Source organism: Poecilia mexicana, unplaced genomic scaffold, assembly GCF_051168715.1.
Source record: "Poecilia mexicana isolate PSO_F unplaced genomic scaffold, ASM5116871v1 scaffold_20, whole genome shotgun sequence".
In the NCBI taxonomy this organism is placed as follows: domain Eukaryota; kingdom Metazoa; phylum Chordata; class Actinopteri; order Cyprinodontiformes; family Poeciliidae; genus Poecilia; species Poecilia mexicana.
The window spans coordinates 18,623,955-18,644,829 of NW_028263389.1; the positions used below are offsets into that span (position 1 = coordinate 18,623,955).

At 40.9% G+C, this 20,875-nt stretch overlaps 1 protein-coding gene across 1 annotated transcript; it reads right to left on the bottom strand.

Annotated features, from left to right (window-relative positions):
* Positions 1–2,779: 2,779 nt before the first annotated feature.
* tnk2a (tyrosine kinase, non-receptor, 2a) lies at positions 2,780–20,613 on the bottom strand. Its single transcript, XM_088001274.1, has 21 exons — positions 20,489–20,613; positions 19,211–19,373; positions 19,008–19,078; positions 17,867–18,061; positions 17,644–17,793; positions 16,647–16,742; positions 16,389–16,570; positions 16,167–16,293; positions 15,329–15,475; positions 14,720–14,814; positions 13,910–14,104; positions 12,711–12,802; positions 12,585–12,629; positions 12,259–12,512; positions 10,523–10,536; positions 8,882–8,891; positions 8,478–8,681; positions 7,685–8,331; positions 5,607–5,778; positions 4,427–4,522; positions 2,780–2,911 (listed from the first exon to the last, which is right to left on the bottom strand). The coding sequence occupies exons 1-21, from the start codon at positions 20,585–20,587 to the stop codon at positions 2,780–2,782; spliced, it is 3,186 nt and encodes a 1,061-aa protein (XP_087857400.1). The 5' UTR covers positions 20,588–20,613.
* Positions 20,614–20,875: the final 262 nt, after the last annotated feature.

Sequence of the window (20,875 nt, forward strand, 5' to 3'; positions counted from 1 at the left end):
CTTCAGGTGAATAACAAGGTTCTGGTGACCGGCAGAGTAAGTACATAAAGTAACAAACACGCAGTCTACATGTCCGTCTTAGCTAGCAGGTAAAAGCTACATTAGCTAAGTTAATTTTACTAGTTCGGCAGTAAGAACTACAGTAAATATCTGATATTTATATTAGAATCACACACAGAGGTGAGTAGAGTACTGTAAGATGTAATGTACTTACGTTGTTAATAAGTTAGACAGGAACAAAACCAGAGCTAGTTTTAAACTTGTGGTTTGTTTGTTGTTGTCATGGCAACTCCATAGCAACTGCCTGCCAAAATGGCTGTTACAAAATCACACGGGAACTATGTATTAATTACATAGAAAGCTCTTCAGCTTATGTCTTCATTACAGTAGCTTCATAACAATAAGTAATACCCTGTATGCATCTGTCTGAGAAGAAGAAAAGCAAAACAAGATGGTAACAATCAGTCACCTTTCTGCCACTAATGTGCCTAAGGAGGACCTTCTTTAAGAGCCACTAATCAATAGGTGGCTGTTATGTGTCATCAGAGCACAAAAGCAGTCCCGTAAAAAAAATCTGACATAGAGAATAAAAGTTAAACAGAACCTCCACAGGAAACAAACGCTGAATGTAGAATACCATAAGTTACATCAGCCTGACCAGCAGCTCACATGATACCAGGTTATTTACAACATTATCTGTACATCTAAGCATAAATACATCGCCTCAGGATTTACATGGCATCACTAAAGAGGAGGGGGCATTCTGCTGCAGCCACCGACAAACTCTGCAAACTAAATCTAGCACCCAGCAAGCTGCTCGGTCAGCTGAGAATCAGCATGCATGTAGAGCCTTACAGTGCATCGCAAAGCATCGGTGAGCATCAGCCTTCAAGTCTGGACAGAGCTTCTCACTTATTACCTTGTTTAAAGGTGGAAAGTATTCACACCCCTTTGTATTTTCTGCTGTTTTAGTTGCAGATCTATTATAAAAAGCCATTAAAGCTGTAATATGTTACTATTATTAAAAAAATACTTTATATATTTGTTAAAACTGTCAGTGTGCTGTGATAGTTTGGCATGACAAATAATTTATGAAAAATTGAACTACTCTGCCTTCTCCTTAGAAAGGCAGTGCTAACTAGAAACAACCAATCAGAGAAAGGAGGTGGGTCTTACTGCTGCCAATCACACTCAGGCTAGTTAGCATAGCCACTGATAGCAGGTAAACAGTTTTTCTGTAACTGTAAGTTGTTTCTTTGCCATTAGCACATTTAGTAGTTGATTGACAGCAGTAAACCCCTCCTCCCGGCTCTGACAGGTTGTTATGTTGACAGTTTTAACAAATATGTAAAAGACATATTTTATTAAATTTACGTACTGCAGCTTTTAAGACAAAATAAAGACATTGTTACATTTGTGCAAAAGAAACACATTTAAGTTACAAAAATATCACCATTGCTGTAAAGGATTTGCTTAAAATGTGATATTTTCTGGGTAAATATACTACATCATGAGTTCACATATTGTTTCCTGACGCAGTGTCCAAGAGAGCGCAGAGAATAAGGATTTGTTAAAAATGATCGTCATAATTTCAGGTTTTACCAATATTATCGCCATCCTGTTACTTTGTCCAATCAGCAATTTAAACATAATAGCGACTAAAGCATCCAAACTGGTTGCTGTGACACTGAACTGTAGTGAATCTGATTTCCACTGATCCTCCTTCAGATGTTTCTGCCACTTGATTGGAGTCCATCTGCAGACTGAACTGGATTTAGGACTTCTCTAAATAACGTATCCTGGATTGTGTCAAAGTACAACTTTAAGGAAAGAGACAGAGGACAGTTCTGCACCTGAGACTAAAGGCAAAACAATGAACAACAAGAAGAGGCTTCTGTGATTAAACCTGTTCCTATTTGTTTCCAGCTGGAAAAATGAACAAAATATTACTATCTATAGCAAATGGTAGAAAAAAAACCCCCAAAATGCAGCCTGACAAAGGGGTGTGAATACTTTCTGCTGGTGCTGTACACCTAATCAATAAGATCCAGTGAAACCATTAGCCTTCAGAAGTTAGCCAGCAGTCCACCTGGATGGACTCTGTGGTTGTAACGTGATAAAATGTGGGAACGTCTAAAGGCCGTAATCTTCTGGAGCGGTGAGTCGTCCGGGCGCCTCGGTGTCACCGGGTCAGGAGCCGTCAGCGTCTGATTGGCCCTCAGGTCAACTTCCTGTTCACACACAAAGCGCTTCGCTTAGTCCTGATCGCTTCTGAACTCAGGTTATCAATATGCTGATTTCAGTCGTATTAGACAGAGATGGGTAGAGTACACAAAATTATAATGAAGTAAGAGCAGCATTACTACAGCATATTTTTACTCAAATAAAAGTACAAAGTAGCTACTGAGAAATTACTCAAGTAAGAGAAAGAAAAATATTTAGTAAAAGTAAACTCAAGTACTGAGTAACTGAACAAATGATCAGTCATTTAATGTTTAAAATTTACACAATCAGATGGACCAAAATATAACGTTAAGTGGAAATTTTGGTATTTTAAACACCAAAGTAGACTTTTTAACAAATACTTTTTTACTCGTACTCAAGTAATTTCTTAGACTTTTTATTTTCACTTGAGTAAAAATATGTTGAATTTGTGCTATTCTAACTTGAGTACAAGTTTTGGGAACTCTGCCCTCCTCTTCAATGACAAAATGACAGAACCAAATGACGATGATGGAAGGAAATGTATTTATTGGTTCTCTCCTCGAATTTTCTTGAATCACCTGTTGCAATGCGGTCCGTATGCATCCAGCATGACGGTGCTGGCCTGCTCCAGGTCCCACCGGTGGCGCTGCAGCAGCTCCTCACACTCGGCTCTCGACCTCAAACCCAAACGAAACAGCTGCTCCACCTGCAGCGCAGAGGGTGTAGGAATTTAACACGAGAAGGAACAGTTCCTCTGAATTTAACACGAGAAGGAACAGTTCCTCTGAATTTAACACGAGAAGGAACAGTTCCTCTGAATTTAACACGAGAAGGAGCAGTTCCTCTGAATTTAACACGAGAAGGAGCAGTTCCTCTGAATTTAACACGAGAAGGAACAGTTCCTCTGAATTTAACAAGTAGGAACAGTTCCTCTGAATTTAACATGAGAAGGAACAGTTCACCTGAATTCAACACAAGAAGGAACAGTTCACCTGAATTCAACACGAGAAGGAACAGTTCATCTGAATTTAACACGAGAAGGAACAGTTCCTCTGAATTTAACAAGTAGGAACAGTTCAGTCGCTCTGTGGTTACCTAGCAACAAACTGCTGGGTAAGTAGCCTTTTCAAGTTCCCTCCCAGCTTTGGTTACCTAGCAACGACCTGCTGAGTAACTGACAGCAGCAGTTTACAGTTCTTCTTCATATCTGATTTAAAATAAAAAACACGATTGAGTGAACACTGGATAAAACATGAAAGGTCAGACCACCAGTTTGGTAGTATAAGATATTTAAAGGAAAACACTAATCAGTAATTATCAATATTGACTGACATGAAATGCTTATGTTATGATGAGTTTTTCAGTCATATTATTGAGAGAGGAAGACCTCCAACTTGTTTTGGATTCATGTTTTAAAATGAGCTGCTGGAGCAGTTTGGAGGAGCATCAGCAGCATTTCTGATTTATGAGCCACTTAAAGGGAACTAGTTTGGGATGACACCTAAAGTGGCAGACAGTCCCCAAGGAGCTGCAGGAAGGAGGAGCGGAGAGGTGTCAACAGTAACCGAGCCTCAATATTCAGGCAGACGCTCAGTGACATTAATGAGGTTTAACACAATAATAACAACGAGACTTCGCTGCTGATCTTCTTTATCAGTGCAGAATGCTAACATTTATACATTTATAGTGTGCAGATGTTTGTGTTTTATAACATCAAAACTCTTTCTTTCAGCTGAGAAACAAAAATGTTTGGGAGTTAAAAATATAAACAATAGGAAAGAGCTTTAATCTAATTTCATCACTCTTTGATAGCAGCCTATCAACAGGCCGCATCTTGTCATGACAATATTTGCCACTCCAGTTGAGGACATTTTTTCATTTTTCATTATTTCAGTTTTCCAGGATTTCACAATAGTTTTAGTAATTTTTCCAATCAAAATCACAAATTTTGATTGGAAAAAGGTGACTGTAAATGTCAGCTTTAGTTTCTGACCATATTGATCACGAATGATAACTTGGCATCAAGTAAGGATGAGACAGTAGTGTAGAGGAAGTAATAAACACTGCCACCTGCAGGTGGGAGTTAGCATAAATCCAGTGTTTTTCACCAAAAAAAAAGCAAAAAACACAAAATGATGCAATTCTGTGGAGAAAAATGCAGGGACTGATTGGTTTTGCGTTAATTCGAGCAAACTGCGAAAAACTGGAGGAATAAATGTACCTTTAAGAAATTAACAGCCTGAGGAACGCTCCAGTTGTGGCTCTGCAGAGCAGCTTTACATTCCTCCGTCGTGACGCCATGAACGGCTCCTTGGACCTGCAAACAGCACCAGTGACAGGAAATGACACAGAAGTTAATGAAACACTGCAAAAACTCAAAGTCTTACCAAGTATTTTATTCTGATTTCTAGTGTAAATATTTTAGAATACTTGAAATAAGATAAAACTAACTTACAAATAACTTTTCAAGATAAAAGAGTTTGTTTTGAGTGAATTATTCCTTAATATTGATGAAAAAGTTACACTTTTTCACTTGTTATAATCACTTATAACAAGTGATTATTTCACTTGTTATAAGTGAAATAATCTACTTTTTCATGAATTATCTACTTACTTATTTACAAGCTAATATTTAGTTAGTTTTGACTTATTTCAAGTGACCTGAAATATTTGTACTAAAAACTAAACCAAAAATACTTCAAGTACTGGTTCCATTGGCAAATAATTTACTTATAGAAAAAATGTTTTGTTATGTCTGAAATAATCTGTCAGTGAAACTGGTATTATTTTCATCAATACGAAGGATCTATTATCTTCAAATAAGCTCATATATCATCCTGAAAAGATTCTTGTAAGTCAGTTTTGTCTTAATTCAAATGTTCCAAGATATTCGTACCAGAAACTGAACCAAAATTACTTGGTAAGGTTTTGTTTTTGCAGTGAGCATGAACACTTTTCCCTCTTATAGGCCAGGTGCCAAAAATATTTAGAATAAATAGATTTACTATACAAATATTTAACAAACATTGTTAATACAAAGAAGGAAAAACATGAGGGTAATCATTTCAGTGTTATTAATAATTATTAATTGGTACAATGAATTAAGCTGCAACCTATTTTAAATGAGCCCACAGCACTTTGAGGTTTCCCTCCAATCACGGGAACTGATGATTAATGATTTTCTGCTTTAAGGCTAAAATGTTCTGCAGAAATCAGGTCACATCTGCTGCTTTGTGAACAGAGTTCTGCTAATTAAAACGCGGTCGACAAATGGTTGTTACTTTAATAAACGAGGTCAGTCGGATGCTGTAAAATTACTGATTTCAGTTTTCCTCGCCTGCAGCAAACGTTGGCATTTGTGGGATCGCCACATTTCAAGAGAGAGGAGAATGTGAGCTCACCTGTGTGATGCTCTGCTCCTGTTGCATGCTGGGAGCTGCAGTCCCGCCGTTGTTGTTGTTGTAGGAGGAGTTTGGTTTCGCTCCGCCCGTTTGCTGCTGCTGCTGCATCATGGGTTTGACTGCCGCCATGTTGGCTGCGCCGTATCTTATCAGAAGAAACAAAAACCAGGAGCTCAGAATAATAATGAGTGAGACGATAACTGGACAGAGGGACGGTTGGATGAACAGACAAATGGTTGGATGGATGGATGGATGGATGGATGGATGGTTGGATGAATGAACGGATGGACGGATGGATGGATGGTTTGTTGGATGAATGAACGGATGAACGGATGGATGGATGGATGGTTGGATGAATGAACGGATGGACGGATGGATGGATGGATGGATGGATGGATGGATGGATGGATGGATGGTTTGTTGGATGAATGAACGGATGAACGGTAGGGGTTGAACGACTACATATTTTTTAAGGTCGACTACATCATGATAATAGTCGAGTCGATGTCGACTAGTCGCGGTGACGTCATAGTGACGTAAGCGCAAAAACCCTTCACAACTACTTGGAGGCTTTATCAGCTATTTTCACGGCAAGTATGGACCCCCCCCCCCCACACACACACACACACTCCCCTTCTGCTTTTACTAAGTCTATTATGCAGAATTAAAAGAGCAATAAACAGATCATTCTTCGTGAGCAGGGAGAAAAGTTCGTTGTACAAAGTCGGGTCTGACTTTTTTTTTTTTTTTTTTTCCAAACACCGGCTGATGCTGATGATCTCTGGATAGTTACTCGTATAGGAGTCAAATGATCACACTGACCACAATGGTGCTTTTGGAACATCACAAACCAAACTTATTATGAACGGATCCCGTTTGGTTACAGTTGAATTTAACGAAACCTCCTGCTGCTCCTCCGCCCGATGCGCAGCATGATCTCTGCTGACTCAGCAGCGGCTCTCTGAACCGACATGCGGACGGCGGCCGAGATCGCCTCTATGGGAGCTTGGACTTAGTTTCCAGATGTAGTCAAACCGTATCTTTATAAGAGCGTAAAGCTGCCAGGTTAAAAGCTTCAATACGCAGGGTGACGGTGATCAGTTGGATGGATAAAAAAGCCTGACATCATGACGCGTTGTAACACATTACTCCGGTAGTCTTTTTTATTTATTTATTTTTTTAAGGATTTTTTTCGGCACTAGTTTATTTGACAACAACCTGACTGTAAGGGGGCAGAGAGAGCGGAGAGAGGCCTGGGCCCAGCGAATAGAGGACGGGAGTCGGACTCCTGATTACCGCGGGCTAAAGTCTCTGTATGCGGGGCGCCGCGCTAACAACCACGCCGCGCAACGCCCCTATTGCGGTAGCCTATGCTGTAATTTACAGTTTGTAATTATTAAATTATTTACATTTTTATACAATTTGAGCTTTCTGACGAACTCACCTAGTCCACCTTCTTTCATTTTCTGGGAAAAATCTGTTTAGTCATGTAATTGCGACTAGTCGACTGGCCCAGAAAAAAGTCAGTGCAGAGAAAAGAATCGACTAGTCGACTAGTCGACTAATTGGTGCAACCCCTAATGAACGGATGGATGGATGGATGGATGGTTTGTTGGATGAATGAACAGATGGATGGATGGTTCGTTAGATGAATGAACGGATGAACGGATGGATGGATGGATGGATGGATGGTTCGTTGGATGAATGAACAGATGGATGGATGGTTCGTTAGATGAATGAACGGATGAACGGATGGATGGATGGATGGATGGATGGATGGTTCGTTGGATGAATGAACAGATGGATGGATGGATGGATGGATGGATGGATGGATGGATGGATGGATGGTTCGTTGGATGAATAAATGGATGAACGGATGGATGGATGGATGGATGGATGGTTCGTTGGATGAATGAACAGATGGATGGATGGATGGATGGATGGATGGTTCGTTGGATGAATGAACAGATGGATGGATGGATGGATGGATGGATGGATGGATGGATGGTTCGTTGGATGAATGAACAGATGGATGGATGGATGGTTCGTTGGATGAATGAATGGATGGATGAATGAACTGAACTCTGATCAGGTGAGTTTGAACGAACCGCTCCAGAAAGGCTGGTCTCTCCGGCAGCGGGTTGGGGGCGGAGCTCTGAGGGCTGTCCATCATGGCGGACAGGCCCCGCCCCTCTCTGAAGGCGAGCGGCTCCAGCAGCGCGGTGGAGGAGTAAGACGAGGCCGCCGGCCTGGAGACGGAGGAGGAGCTGGAGGACAGCAGGGGGCCGAGGAGCCCCGCCGCCCGCCGCGGGGACACCAAGAGCGGCGGCGGTGGCAGCACCACGAGCGTGGAGGACAGAGCCGGCGCCAGCGGGAGCGGGGAGGAGGAGCGGGAGCCGGGCTGGGAGAAAGCGTGGTCTCTGGGTGGGATCTGAGGCGGAGCGTTGTCCTCGTCTCCCAGGGAGATGGAGCTGGAGCGCGCCCCCTGCTGGGTGCCGCGGGTGGCGTAGCTCTGCTTGGAGGGGCGTAAGGGGGGCACGGGGCTGCGGGGGGGCAGCACAGGCCGGTCCTCGAAGCAGGAAGTGATGGAGGTGGAAGAGGAGGAGGGGGAGGGCGGAGGAAGGTAGATCTGTCTGTGGGCGCCAAACGGAGCCAGAGGCATCGGGGTGGGGGAGGACGGGAGGGAACGACCGGTTGCCATGGGAACCTGGAGCTTGACCATCACCTGTAAGTAGACAAAAGCAAGAAGAAGGGGCAGATGGAAATTATCAAGCTTATTTCAATTTATCATGCGATTAATTGATCTTCTGGTTTAGCTTGTGTTTAATAATCTACTGTTGATCAAGGAGCTTCCAGTGGTTGCAGACCTACCTCTCTCTGCAGCTCCTGGAAGAGGTCAGCAGACTGCGACTCGCTCCTTCCCGCCATGCTGGACAGAGGGGGGCCCAGTGTTTCTTCAGGCGGGCCCTTATTGATGGAGCGCACCTCCTGATCCTCTGATTGGTCGTCAAAGTCTGCAGTGACCTCGTCGTAGGCTGGCTGGGGCAGAGGCCAGTCCAGAATGGACGGCGTGTCCTGAGGGGGGAAACGGGGGATAATAAAACAGTCAGGAGTCAGAGAAAGAGAAAATGAAACAAATTAACATGTGACGACCTCATCTGAAACAGTCGCAGTTTACGATAAGATGCTAACTTTTGATATTTACAGAAAAGGCATTGGTAAAAACACAAAGGCAGCAACAGGAAGGTCGCTAGAGACAGCAAAGCTGGGCAAACAAACCTGTGGCTGCATTGATTAAAACAGGGTTTCTGCAGGTTTCACCAACTCAAATGTAAGACTCTTCAGACCCTTTTAAGGCTATTGTCAAAGGAATTTAAGACCTATATCTCCACAGGAATGTACAAATTTCGTCCAGCCAACTGGCGAACAATTAGGTGATAAACACAAAAAGCTAGCCAGTTAGCTAGCTAACTAGGTAGCTAGTTAGCTAGCTAACGTTTTGTGTTTATCACTGAACAGAGAAGCTAACATTTTTGACAGTTGGCTGGAAGAAGATTGTACATTTCTCTAGAGTAACAGTTAGCTAGGTAGCCAGCTTTTTGTGTCTATCATTGGTTAGCTACCTAGCTAGCTGGCAAGGGTGTGTTAGCAGTGAGTTAGCATTCAGGCTATTGCAGGTGAATCATTCATTATTTCCGTAAATTGTTTAATTTCATTGTTTATATTTAGTTACTCGGGCCATAGTCAGGTATTCGTCTGCTTGATGTGTGATGGATGTGGATTGTTTGTTCAGACTTTTATTACTGCAACAGTCACTGAGCAAGAATAGGGTGAGATATCAAATATCAGTTCCAATATTTTATTTTATTTTTTTAATTTAAGAAAAAGATGCATTTTTGGTTTGATTTTTCCATTCTGACTCTGATCTCCAACATGGAAGCTGGCTTCACATTTTCACCATGTTCCTCAGTCCAGATCTCTGACAGCAGAAATGAAGCTGCAGGCTTGAATTTCTGTCGATATCTGAAGCATGAGGGGTACGCAGTCGATCGATGAGCTCCAATCATCATCACGCTGCACCTGCCTGAGTGCATCATCATGCATCCAAGAGGAAAAGTTATGAATCACCTCTCCAGGCTAAAGGTCATCCCACCTGTTTGGAGAACAGTAAAACTGATGATGATCACTGCTTGTTTGAACTTTCAGCTGTGATTTTATTAGTGTTCTTGGTCGTGGAAGGTCTCTAATGCGTCTTTAGACCCACTGTACTGGCGTTACCTTGCTTTCACAGTGGGAATGGGTTAAGTTAAAAGGTCAGAGGCTAAAACCTTCAGATTAGATAGGAGCTTCTCCACTAATTGCTAGCTTGGCTCCACTGGGGGATTTGGGTTTGCCGCTAATGGAAAAACAAATCATCTTAACTTCCAACCTCAGCTCAATGAGGCGTAGAACAACATTGCTTTCCATAAATTCAGTTCCATGAACCACAGTGCGGTCAATGAGCTTTGGCGGTTAATTAAAACCTGACATTTGACCGCAGCAAGCTGCAGAGCAAAGGCAACGTAGCTGATATGGCGGACAGAGCAATAAACATTTTCCCATTAAATCCATGACCTCTAATTTATCTCTAACCCTGTATCACTTATGTTTGTTCTTGGGTCTAAATTAGCAAATAAATGTTACATAATTATCTACAAACCTTTTAATATTTTCTAGCAGCAGTATTTCATTTAAAAGTATTTAATTCACCTCAAAAAGCTACAAAAAGTTACTTTATATTGTTTAGAAAACTAGTCACATGTAATATTTACCCCATTAGAAACTTATGCTCTAAGAAAAATAACAATAGATGAGAACTTGTTGAATTTCTGTAAAAAAAACAAACTTTAAATTGTCCACTCCATTATAAATTACACTAAATATTGTTCTTCTCGTCTCAGCTGAATATTTTTTAATAATATTAGAAAACCGTTTTTAAATCCATATATCAAAGCTATGTTGTCCGTTTTAAATGGTAAAGATGTTCAAATTTAAGGTCTAAATTACAACTCAGTCGTGTTAAATGTATGAATCAATGGAACAGGAAGTGCTTTTATTTTGGTAAGTTTAACTAGAAGAATCTGTGACGTTGCAGCTAGCTTAGCAAAGAGAGAATTTCAGGGGTAAGTTATGTGTATTTTGTTCTAAAATAAGAAGTCATTTATTACAGCTTTCATTAGAATAAATATTCATGTGGACATTATTAAAGATCTACAGTAAACAGGAAGAGATTGCTATGAGTAGCATAATCCAAATGTCAGTAAAACATACAGTAGCTGCAGTCTATAGCTCACATGTCAGCTCAGTTCTGGAACTAAAAGTCGAGTTCTGGTGGAAAGTTCCAGAAAAAAATCTTGTTAAATTCCAGTAAAACCTTTGACGGACTTATATTAGTTTTTTATTTTCCCATCTGCATTTTGGGCTTTAAGACAAAAGCAAACAAAAACAGATTAAACTGATCTACAATGAACTCTTCTCTACCGTTCGGTATTCACGGATTCGCCAATGTGTTGATTTTATTTATTTATATCTAAAACATTAAATCATAATATCTTCAGAAGCTGTCTCAAGTATTTGTGGATTTTAGAAATTCAATCCACTGTATCTGTTTTTGACATCATCTTACAGAAGGTATCATTACTGATAAAGAAAAAAGAAATCTTCTAAACCTGTGCATCCTCTTCAAATCATTCAGCTAAAATGCATCCCTCTTTGTGGATGCCTAATCATCTATTGTGATGCAGTAGCATCTTCAGCCCTGAAACTAAACAGATGTATCCAAACTGAAAACACAAACTTTGTCTGAAAGGATGGTAACTGTGAAAGATCAAGCAAACAAAACCAGATTTTCCGTGACTTGGCACAGTCTGGATGCTGCTCCTTGGAGAATTGATGTTTTACAGCCTTCTGCGCAACAAGAATGCAAACAAATAAAAACATCTGAACTTGCTTCGTGAAGATTTGGCAAAACAAAAGCACAGAAAATAGAAAAGTTAAGAGCGGTAGCTGTAATTACAGGTTTGTGTTGTCATGGTTTGGAGGCCATCATGGCTTTACTTGATGCTCGTTCAAGTAAAGAACAAATATGTATGCTAATCGTCATTCATACTACTAATAAAACAGCAATGAGACTTCTGTGTGAATGGGTTACATCCCCAAAGCGAATCACATGTGGATTGCTGGAAATAATAATACATGGACCAGTTTATGGATTTATTTTAAAGAGAGTATTATGTATTTCCAGACACTTAGTGCCATTTCATAGCACCATAAAGTAACTATGTTAACTTAAGCCGTTAAAAAAATGCTATATCAAACATGACTTCATTTTATTTTGGAATTTAACACCTTGAAATTGGCCCCATAAAAGGTCATCATCTCTGATGACCTATGGAAACCTTTTATTAATATCTTTAAAATGATATTGGCACAAACAAAAAATCTTGCTGCACAAATGTTGCAGAAATGTTTGACACCAATTTTGTTCGATTTGAAGAAGGTAGGGCGGAAAACTCCACTCGGTTATCTGGAAATAGTGGATCGGATTTTTGTTTGGGCGAAAATATCGTAATTCAGACGTTCAGACTGTGGTGAAAAAGTCACACAAGGAGACTGGTGAGTCAGAATCTACCTTCAGAGTGTCTTCATCCGGTTGGTGTGTCTCTGTGAGCGGCGAGGGCGTGGTCGAGCTGAAGCTGTCGTCTGTGAAGTCGATGAGCGACACCTCGCTTTTGGCCGATCGCACGCCGCTGCCCTCCCACGGCCGCAGCTTCAGACCGAGAGACGCGCCCAGCTTCTTCAGCCCAGACGATGTGCTGAAGTCGTCCTCGTCATCGTAGTCATCCATCACGGAGTCGTACAGCGGCTCTGGGAGCGCATGGAAACACTGTGGTGAGGCTTGGAAATGTGGGATCTTGGGTTGCAAAGAGGAAAACTTACTTTTGAGCAGAACAGCTGGCTTTGGTGGACGAGGAGGAGGCTTCTCTGTTAAAAACAGTTTGTTAGACTTTACCAGAAGCTTTAGATCTAACATCATCACAGTCAAATTAAATAAAAACAAGTTACTCTTTGCACGGTTGGGTAGTTTGGTTGGTCTTGCAGATCCAGAATCAAATCCCAAGATATCTGGCGGGTCCATCGGGTTCCCCAAATACAAACTGAGGAAGAACAAATTTAGTTCTTCCGAGGTTATAAAAGCTGCAGGACAAAATTAAATCAAATGTCTAAGTATATATGACACACAATTTGCTGTTGTGAGAACCAATCTAGACAACTCGTGAAACAGTGGTGGGTTCTGCTGCCCTCCAGTGGAGAGCTGTGGGAACTGCACTGTAAATACGGCTCTGATCAGAAGTTTCTATAAGCTATACTTTAATGAAGTCCAAAAGTCTGAATTTATTGTATATTTCCTCCAATCAGGGTCAAAATTTTATATACATTAATTCAGCTACATCTTTTCCACTTTTTCTGTTGTTTTTCAGCATAGAACAATTCCAAAAACACTTCAAAACTTGTTTTGGAGTTGATAAAGCAGGTTAACATCCAGCTTCTTGAAGTGGACCTGCTGAAATTTGCAAACCATGTTTTACTGTAGAGCTACTTAATCTACTGGATCTCAGCTCTCCTCAAAAAGCCAGTTGGTTTGGTCAGATATTCAAGAACAGGGTTTATGCAGGTTTCACCAACTCAAATTAAGACTTTTTAAGACCAGTATGAATAAAATTTAAGAGCTGCAACACGACAGAGATGTACAAAAAACATGCAGGGACCAAAACTGTGAAATTTCTGGGGTCTTTTTGTGGCTCTTGGCAGCAGCTTTGGCATATGGCTCATTAGCTAGCTAGCTAGTTAGCAAACAAGCATTAGCAGATTGTTACCAATAGCCTTTACTACCTTGAATCACAGAATACAATGAGAGGAGATGTCTGCGCACAATGAAAATTTTTGTCTGATAGAAAGATTCCATAATAAAAAAACCACATAGAATATCTGAGATTAAATTGTCTACGCAACAACATAAATTAAGACTTGTAATTGCCATATCTACAGGCTACGGTTAACCCTACCCCCCGCCAACCCCCAATGTCTTGTTATCACCAGCCTCAAGACTTCTACTTGCATTTTTACCCACCTTTATTGTTAGACTTGATTTTAAATTGTAAGCAACATTGTGATTTGAGAGAAATGTTTTATTTAAACTCCTAAATGCTACACTTACATTGAAAATAATCAGTTAATAAACAGTCAGTTTAGCTGGTGTTCACCTGTCAATGCGGTCTGCGTGTCCCCAGCTCCTGTGAGGGTCTGTGTCGCCGTGTCCGGTGTGGATGAAGGAGTGTTTCAGCGGCCGGCTGATGTCCTGGGCGGACAAGCCGGCCACGGAGGTCACAACATGCCGAGGAAACTGACCGACACGCAGCGTCCGTCGGTTCTGCCCGCGCCACCAGTAATGCTCCGCCCTGAAGACACGGCGACAAGGAAGGTGAAAAACTCATTTCTGCTTTTATTTCCTTTGAAAACATTTGACCAATCAGAAGAATTGAAGGCCAGTATGAGTTTGGTTTCTTCTTTTCAGATCAATGTAATTAAAACAGTACATAAAACAGGGTTTTCCTCAAATTTAAGACTTTTTAAGACCATTAAAAGTTTTTGAGACCTGCATTACATCAGAAATGTACAAAAGAAACAGTGTTAATCCCCAAAATGCCAATCTTTTTGCACAGAATCAATGCAGCATTGTAACAAAGATTAACATCATCCAGCCAACTGGTGATAAATTTGCATTTAAACAATGATGAACACAAAAAAGCAAGCTTGCTAGCTAACTAGCTCACTTTTTTTAGCTTGATAACTGATTCCCCACTGCAGAAACCAGAACCAATCGTTCCTGCTATTATAGCTGTTAATATAATTTGGTTAGTTAGCAGGGGAAAATTAGCTGCTAGCTAGCGGTAGCCTGAACCGCCTCAAGCCACAGAGCACAATGAAGAAGCAAGATACACAAATTTAAGACTTTTTAAGGATGCAAAAGTTTCAGCTTTCTCAAACTGCTTCTGCTGGTTCGTCACACTGACCTTCCCTCAATGATCGTAATGACGTCGTTCATTTGAATTTGGAGTTTCTCTTCTTCCTCGAAGTCCTGCAGGGCCCTCATGTCTGTCGGCAACATCTGATCAAACACAAACACAGGAGAAGAGGCACTTTAAGACGCAGCCTTAAGATTCTGTTGTGAAAAATATCACACGTAGTGTTTCAACATCAAATGCATTGTGTTAGTGTGTAACATTCTTCAGAATGGAAGTTATTACTGAAGGAAGAAGCATGTTAGCTGTTTTTATCATCACTGAAGTGATCAAAGTGAATCGAAATTTAGACATTTTTCCGTTCCAATTATTTTGAAAGTTTCACACAACTGCTACTTAATTTTAAATTATCTTTTTTTAACTGAAAAATCTAATTTTTATTTAAACAAAATCCTTCTCACTTCACAAAGAAGGAAAAAAAACTATGTTCTTGTCATTTTTGGATCAGAATGGGCTAGGCTAAAATTGGTATCAACAAGTCAGATGATCTAAAATCATCCATAAAAATAAATCATCCATAAAAATGTCTGATTGGTGCCCCTATGCTTTTAAACCCATTATTCTGCGTATTGATGAGATAACGAGGTGAAGCTGAGTGACCTCGAGCAGAAAGTCTCTGAGAGCGATGAAGGTGGGCCGGTCGTCAGGTTTGGGGCTCCAGCACTGCAGCATGACGTTGTAGATGTCTTGAGGACAGTCGTCAGGTTTACACAGCCTCTCAGCCTCAACATCAACCTTGTGGAGGATCTGCAGATAGGAATTCATTTCTCAGAAAAACAAAAAAAAATCTATTTATTTTTCTCTTAAAGGGGACCTATTATGTTTTGTGGAACAGGTTATGGTAGGCCTAAACAAAACATGTTCATTACTTTTTATGCACAAAATCTTTCCTAGATAATGAGGTTTCAGTCTGTCCAATTCAGCCTTTCAGTCTCTTTAAATCCGAATAATCTGCTGCTGGCCATGACCCCCAACTCAACGTTTATACAGTCACATGAAAATAGCTGCAAACAATTGCACAGTTATACAACCGTACAGTACATCTTTAAAAAGCATTAGCAGAGCCTCCTGCACAGCCAACAAGAATGCAGCAAGTGGTTTCTGGGTGGTAAGTCAACAACAAAACCCTTGTCTATTCCAGCAGCCATTGTACCGCATATACAGCAGAAAAACCAGCTGACAAAACTTGCTGGAGTTCAGCTTGGGTTGCTGGTATCGGGCAGAGCTCTGCTGTGGTTGCTAGGCTAGGTAGCAGCACAGCTCCCATTGAATGTAATTTAATCCAGAAGGTTTTGAAATGGCTCATTTTCCAGACACCGAAAAACATGAACTTATAGCCAAAAAACGGCTGGCAGGTTTTCCTAATCCATCAGTTGAGGCCCAAATATTAGTACCAAATGTGTCCTTTAAGGTTTAATGTGTAGAGTGATTGACGTACCTGGCTCCCATTGAGCCCGAGCCACGGCTCCTGTCCGTGGCTGAACATCTCCCACAGGGTGACTCCAAACATCCAGGTATCAGAAGCGTGAGAGAAAGTGCGAGACTTCAGAGACTCTGGAGCACACCTGGACAGAAACAGGAACAGAGATGTAGAGCTGGCAAATCAAAATCAAAAAAAGAATGTCAATACAGAAAAGGAGGAGCGGCCTGATTTCCTCACCAAGGAAAAGGGATTTTGTGGCCTTCCTCCATGATGTATTGATCGGTGTGAGTAGGCAGCGCTCTCATCAGGCCAAAGTCTCCAATCTTCACCGTTTCATTGGTGGACAGCAGGACGTTGCGGGCGGCCAGGTCTCTGTGGAGGAATCGCCTCTGCTCCAGGTAAGCCATTCCACTCGCCACCTGTACAAATACACACAATGACAGACATTCAAGGTCTTATATAAAAAGTCTGTACCTTTAAAGAACAAAAACTGACCTGTACGGCGTAGTTACACAGAATCGAAATGAGGATGTGGCCCTGACGCTTTCTGAGGCGATCCAGCAGGGATCCCAGAGGCGCCAACTCAGTCACCTAGAGCCAAAGAAATGTGAGCAAAGATCAGGACGCAGTCAGAGTATTCATACATCCTTAACACACTGCAAGTCAGCGCCTAAATCTGTTTTAGAATCAAATGAACATTGATGTTCACAGAAACTCCCTATTCAGTCCAACTGAACTGGAGCTGGTTGGACTGGTGCAAAGCTGGTAGAGACGTACAACAAATCGAACACCTGCACTGGTGAGAGCAGAGAATGGTGGTTCTAAAAGGTACCAACTCAGAAGGGCTGAAAACTACAGTGGCCCAGAGGGGTCATCAAAATGCAAAAGCCACAACAAAAGTTATGGAACATTTCTTAGATCAACTTCTGTTTTGGCATAAAATAGCTTTTGTTTGTGTGTTGTGATTTTTGTCGTTGAGCTTTGGGTCTCATCATGTCGTGGTTTTGGCAGTTGCTTTGTAGCTTTTGTTGCGTCGTAACATTCGTCGTGTTGCAGTTTGTGTTGTTGAACTTTGGTTCTTGTTGTGTTGTGGTTTTTGTTGTTGAGTTTTGAGTCTCGTTATTTTGTTGACTGTTGTGGACAACAATAGAATACAAAAATAAGTTACCCAAGTTTTTGTTAAAGGAAAAAAAAGAGTAACATTTTCTTTCCAGTAATACTTTGTGTTGGTCTATTACAGAAATACCAATGAAATACATTAAATTAAATCTGGAATGGCTATGAGGTAATGGGTACTTTTTCAAGGCCCCACATTTATGAACACAAAATAAAGTGAAATTAGATAACGACCCCATGAGCTCCTGTTGGACAGCCTGAGGTAATCCTGAGAATAACTGTAGCTATTCCAAACACAGTGGATCTTTTCAAAGTAAAACAGTTTTTGAATAAGACTCCTAATGTGAGCTGAAAAGAGAAAACGCTCAGGAATTACCATCTTCATGGGCTGCGTCAGGACGACTCCATAGAGGCTGATGAGGTTCGGGTGGCTCAGAGAGTGCATGGCGTTCACCTCTCTGATGAAGTCATCCAAACCGTCTGAGTCCAGCACGCCGGCCTTCAGACACTTCACTGCCACGGACAGCTGAGGAAACCAAAGGCTGCAGTCATTTCCTGAAACTCTGTGTAAATGCCCTGCAGAGAAACGCCTGTCTCACCACTCTGCCGTTTGGTGCGGTCCACTCTCCTCGCCGTACGACTCCAAATGTGCCATCTCCGAGTCGCTCAAACAGTTGCATCTCCGACTCTTTGATGAGGCAGGTGAGCGAATCTCCAGGCTCGCTGCTGGCTGCAGGTGGGCCCGACGATGCACCCTGCTGGGGGTCGGTGTCTGACCGCTTCACTGGAAATACCTGCAGATAATCGATCAACAACAACCATTTATGGCTTATTAACTATGACAAACAAAAGGCAAACTGATCAATCACTTACCAGATCTGGGTAATCAACAACTTCAATAAGTGACGACAACTGAATATTAACTGTTATTATATAATAGAAACAGACTTAACTACCACTTAGTAATAACTAACAAACAGCTATCACCTCTTAATATTAACTGACTAATAAATATCACTAAGCAATGCTAACTATCATGCAGTAATAGGAACTGACTAATAACTGTTATTAACTAATAGTAACTAATTATCTCTAAGTAGTAACTAAAATGGCTATTACCTCTGTCACTTAGTAATGGTAACTGACTGTTAATAAGTGATGGCGACTCATTATTAACTGTTATTAACTAATGGTAATTGACTATTATCATTAAGTGATGGTAACTGACTATTAACTATCATTAAGTAATGCCAACTAACTATGGACTATCACATAGTAATGGTAACTGACTGTTAAGTAATGGTAACTTACTATTAACTCCTATTAACAAACAGTAATTGACTATTAATTATCATTAAGTGATGGTAACTCACTATTGAATATCACTTAGTAATGGTAACTGATTAACGCAGTAATAGTAACTGACTAATAACTATTACTAATAATAGTAAAGGACTAATAACTATCACTTAATATTGTAAGGTATGTCACATCTCATTGAGTTAACCTGATGAGACGTTTTGCTTGATTGTCACATTCATGTTTTAGATTCCTTTTGTTTTATAAATTTACTGTCATAAACCTGGAGAAACTGCTCAAAATTATACACAATGCATCAAATATTTTTAACCAGCACTTATTATAGCTATCTTTAAATGTTTATTAGGATATATAAGCTTTCCCCCCAACCATCAGTGTATTACTAGGTCTTCTCATTAGATAGTGTTGCATTTAATGTACCTTGCTCATCCAGGACTTGCGTTTATAAAGGGCTCTTCTTCTCTTGACCGCCTCCCAAAGCCGCCTCTGGCCTGATCCAACAAAACAAAGCAAATAATAATAACAAACACTGTCGATTGTATTTACAACAGAGCATTATTTGATGACCATTCAGGACGTCACACACATAAAGGCATAAAAACAATCCAATCAGTGGCTCTCACCGGGCCGCCCCATGCCGATCTTCTCCAGATCTTCATTCTTGACGTAGTCAAAGTGGGAAAGTCGCGTGACGTTGAGTTCATCCCGGATCCGCAGGAAGTACTGCTGCAGCTGCACGTCAGTCAGCAGCTCCAGCAGCCACTCTGTGCCCTCTTCACTCTGCATCTGCACACACACACGCACGCACGCACGCACGCACACACACACACACACACACACACACACACACACGCATGCACGCACACACACACACACATTTTATCTGTTTAACACACTGGCTGTACTGGATGCCATTCAGCTGTAACCTACATGTCTGATCAGACCTGTTATCAGGTTTAATATTAAATATACTCTGTGTATTTATAATAACTTGCTTGGGAAATGTTTTAGTTTAGTTTACAATTACTTTTTAAAGCACTTTGAACTGCTTTGTTGCTGAAATGTGCTTTACAAATAAACTTGACCTTAAAGCAATGGTGAGGAAAAACAAGTCAGTCGTTAAGAGAAGAAAACCTGAATGTTTTAGTTCTTTACCAAATCAAATGAGTAGACCTGCTGTCACAATAACAAATTTTGTCCCAGACGTTATTGCGATAAACGATAATATTGTTGTTTTGGGACCATTATCAAGTAATATAATGGTGTTGGAATATAATAATAATAAAACTAAAAGAACACATTCTCAAAGATTAATAAACTTTAAATACTACTGAACATTTAAAACTAATTGGAAGACATTTTAAAAACAGAAACAACAAATAAAATGAATTATGGAGTCTCTGTAAACAAAATTGTCCTTCAAAAAAAGGACTTGTTGAGACCAAAACACCAAACTGAAACTTTTGTCATCCAGTTTTTGGTAGAAAAAGAGAGAAAAATGATAAAACATGTAAATGGAAATGATGAAGTTTGTTTTAATTAATCATGTGATTAATTGCTTATTGTTTACTAGTTACCACAAACTCTTAACTGCTTTGGTAAACGTTTTTCCCCTTAACAATTGAAAACCTCACTTTGGATTCTTTGTTTTTTAAATTGATCAAACTGTACGAATAATTCTCTTTCCAGTTATGTTGTTCTATGACAAAACATCAAAATGAAATCTTGAGGTCTGGAAAGTTTAAAAGACATTAACAGATTCGCACTGCGAAGCAGAGATTTATCTCCCATGGTTCAGCTGTAACCAGGAGAAACGACCACATTCTGGCTACATTAATGCATAAATGATGTAATGAGAGAAATGCTGCAGATCCACCCACAGCGTCGGACTTTCTTTTTACCATTTGTCCCCCGATTCTGCTGCCCCTCTCCTCCTCGTCCTCGCCCTCCCCCTCCGCTCGGGCGTAGGGGAGTCGCTGGTACATGTAGCTCTCCCCCATGCTGGAGCCGCTCCTCTCCTCCTGGTCTTGTGCTATTCAAAGGAAGCTCTGCTTTTAGTCCAACGCGCTAATCTCCTCTCATCTCCGTGACCTCCTTGCGTTCAACCGATGCGACACACACACACTCCTCTGGTCGTATCACCTAAAGCGATCTCTGGATCCTCCCTCCTGCTGCTCTTTTCGCTCCCTGCTGACTCACGGCTGCCTGCGGCGTCGGACACCTCCACGATTCCCCTCTCTCTCTCTTCCTCTCTCTCTCCGGCGTTTCCTCCTCTCCATCTGCTCCTG

Bases quoted from the DNA above. Each gene is read 5' to 3' on its own strand.
- tnk2a (XM_088001274.1), bottom strand. From the start codon at position 20,587: ATGGGGGAGAGCTACATGTACCAGCGACTCCCCTACGCCCGAGCGGAG. The intron at 16,294-16,388 runs GTGAGGAAATCA...GTTTCTGTCCAG, and splicing joins CACAAAATCCCTTTTCCTTG to GTGTGCTCCAGAGTCTCTGA. The intron at 15,476-16,166 runs GTACGTCAATCA...TCCTATCTGCAG, and splicing joins TCGGGCTCAATGGGAGCCAG to ATCCTCCACAAGGTTGATGT.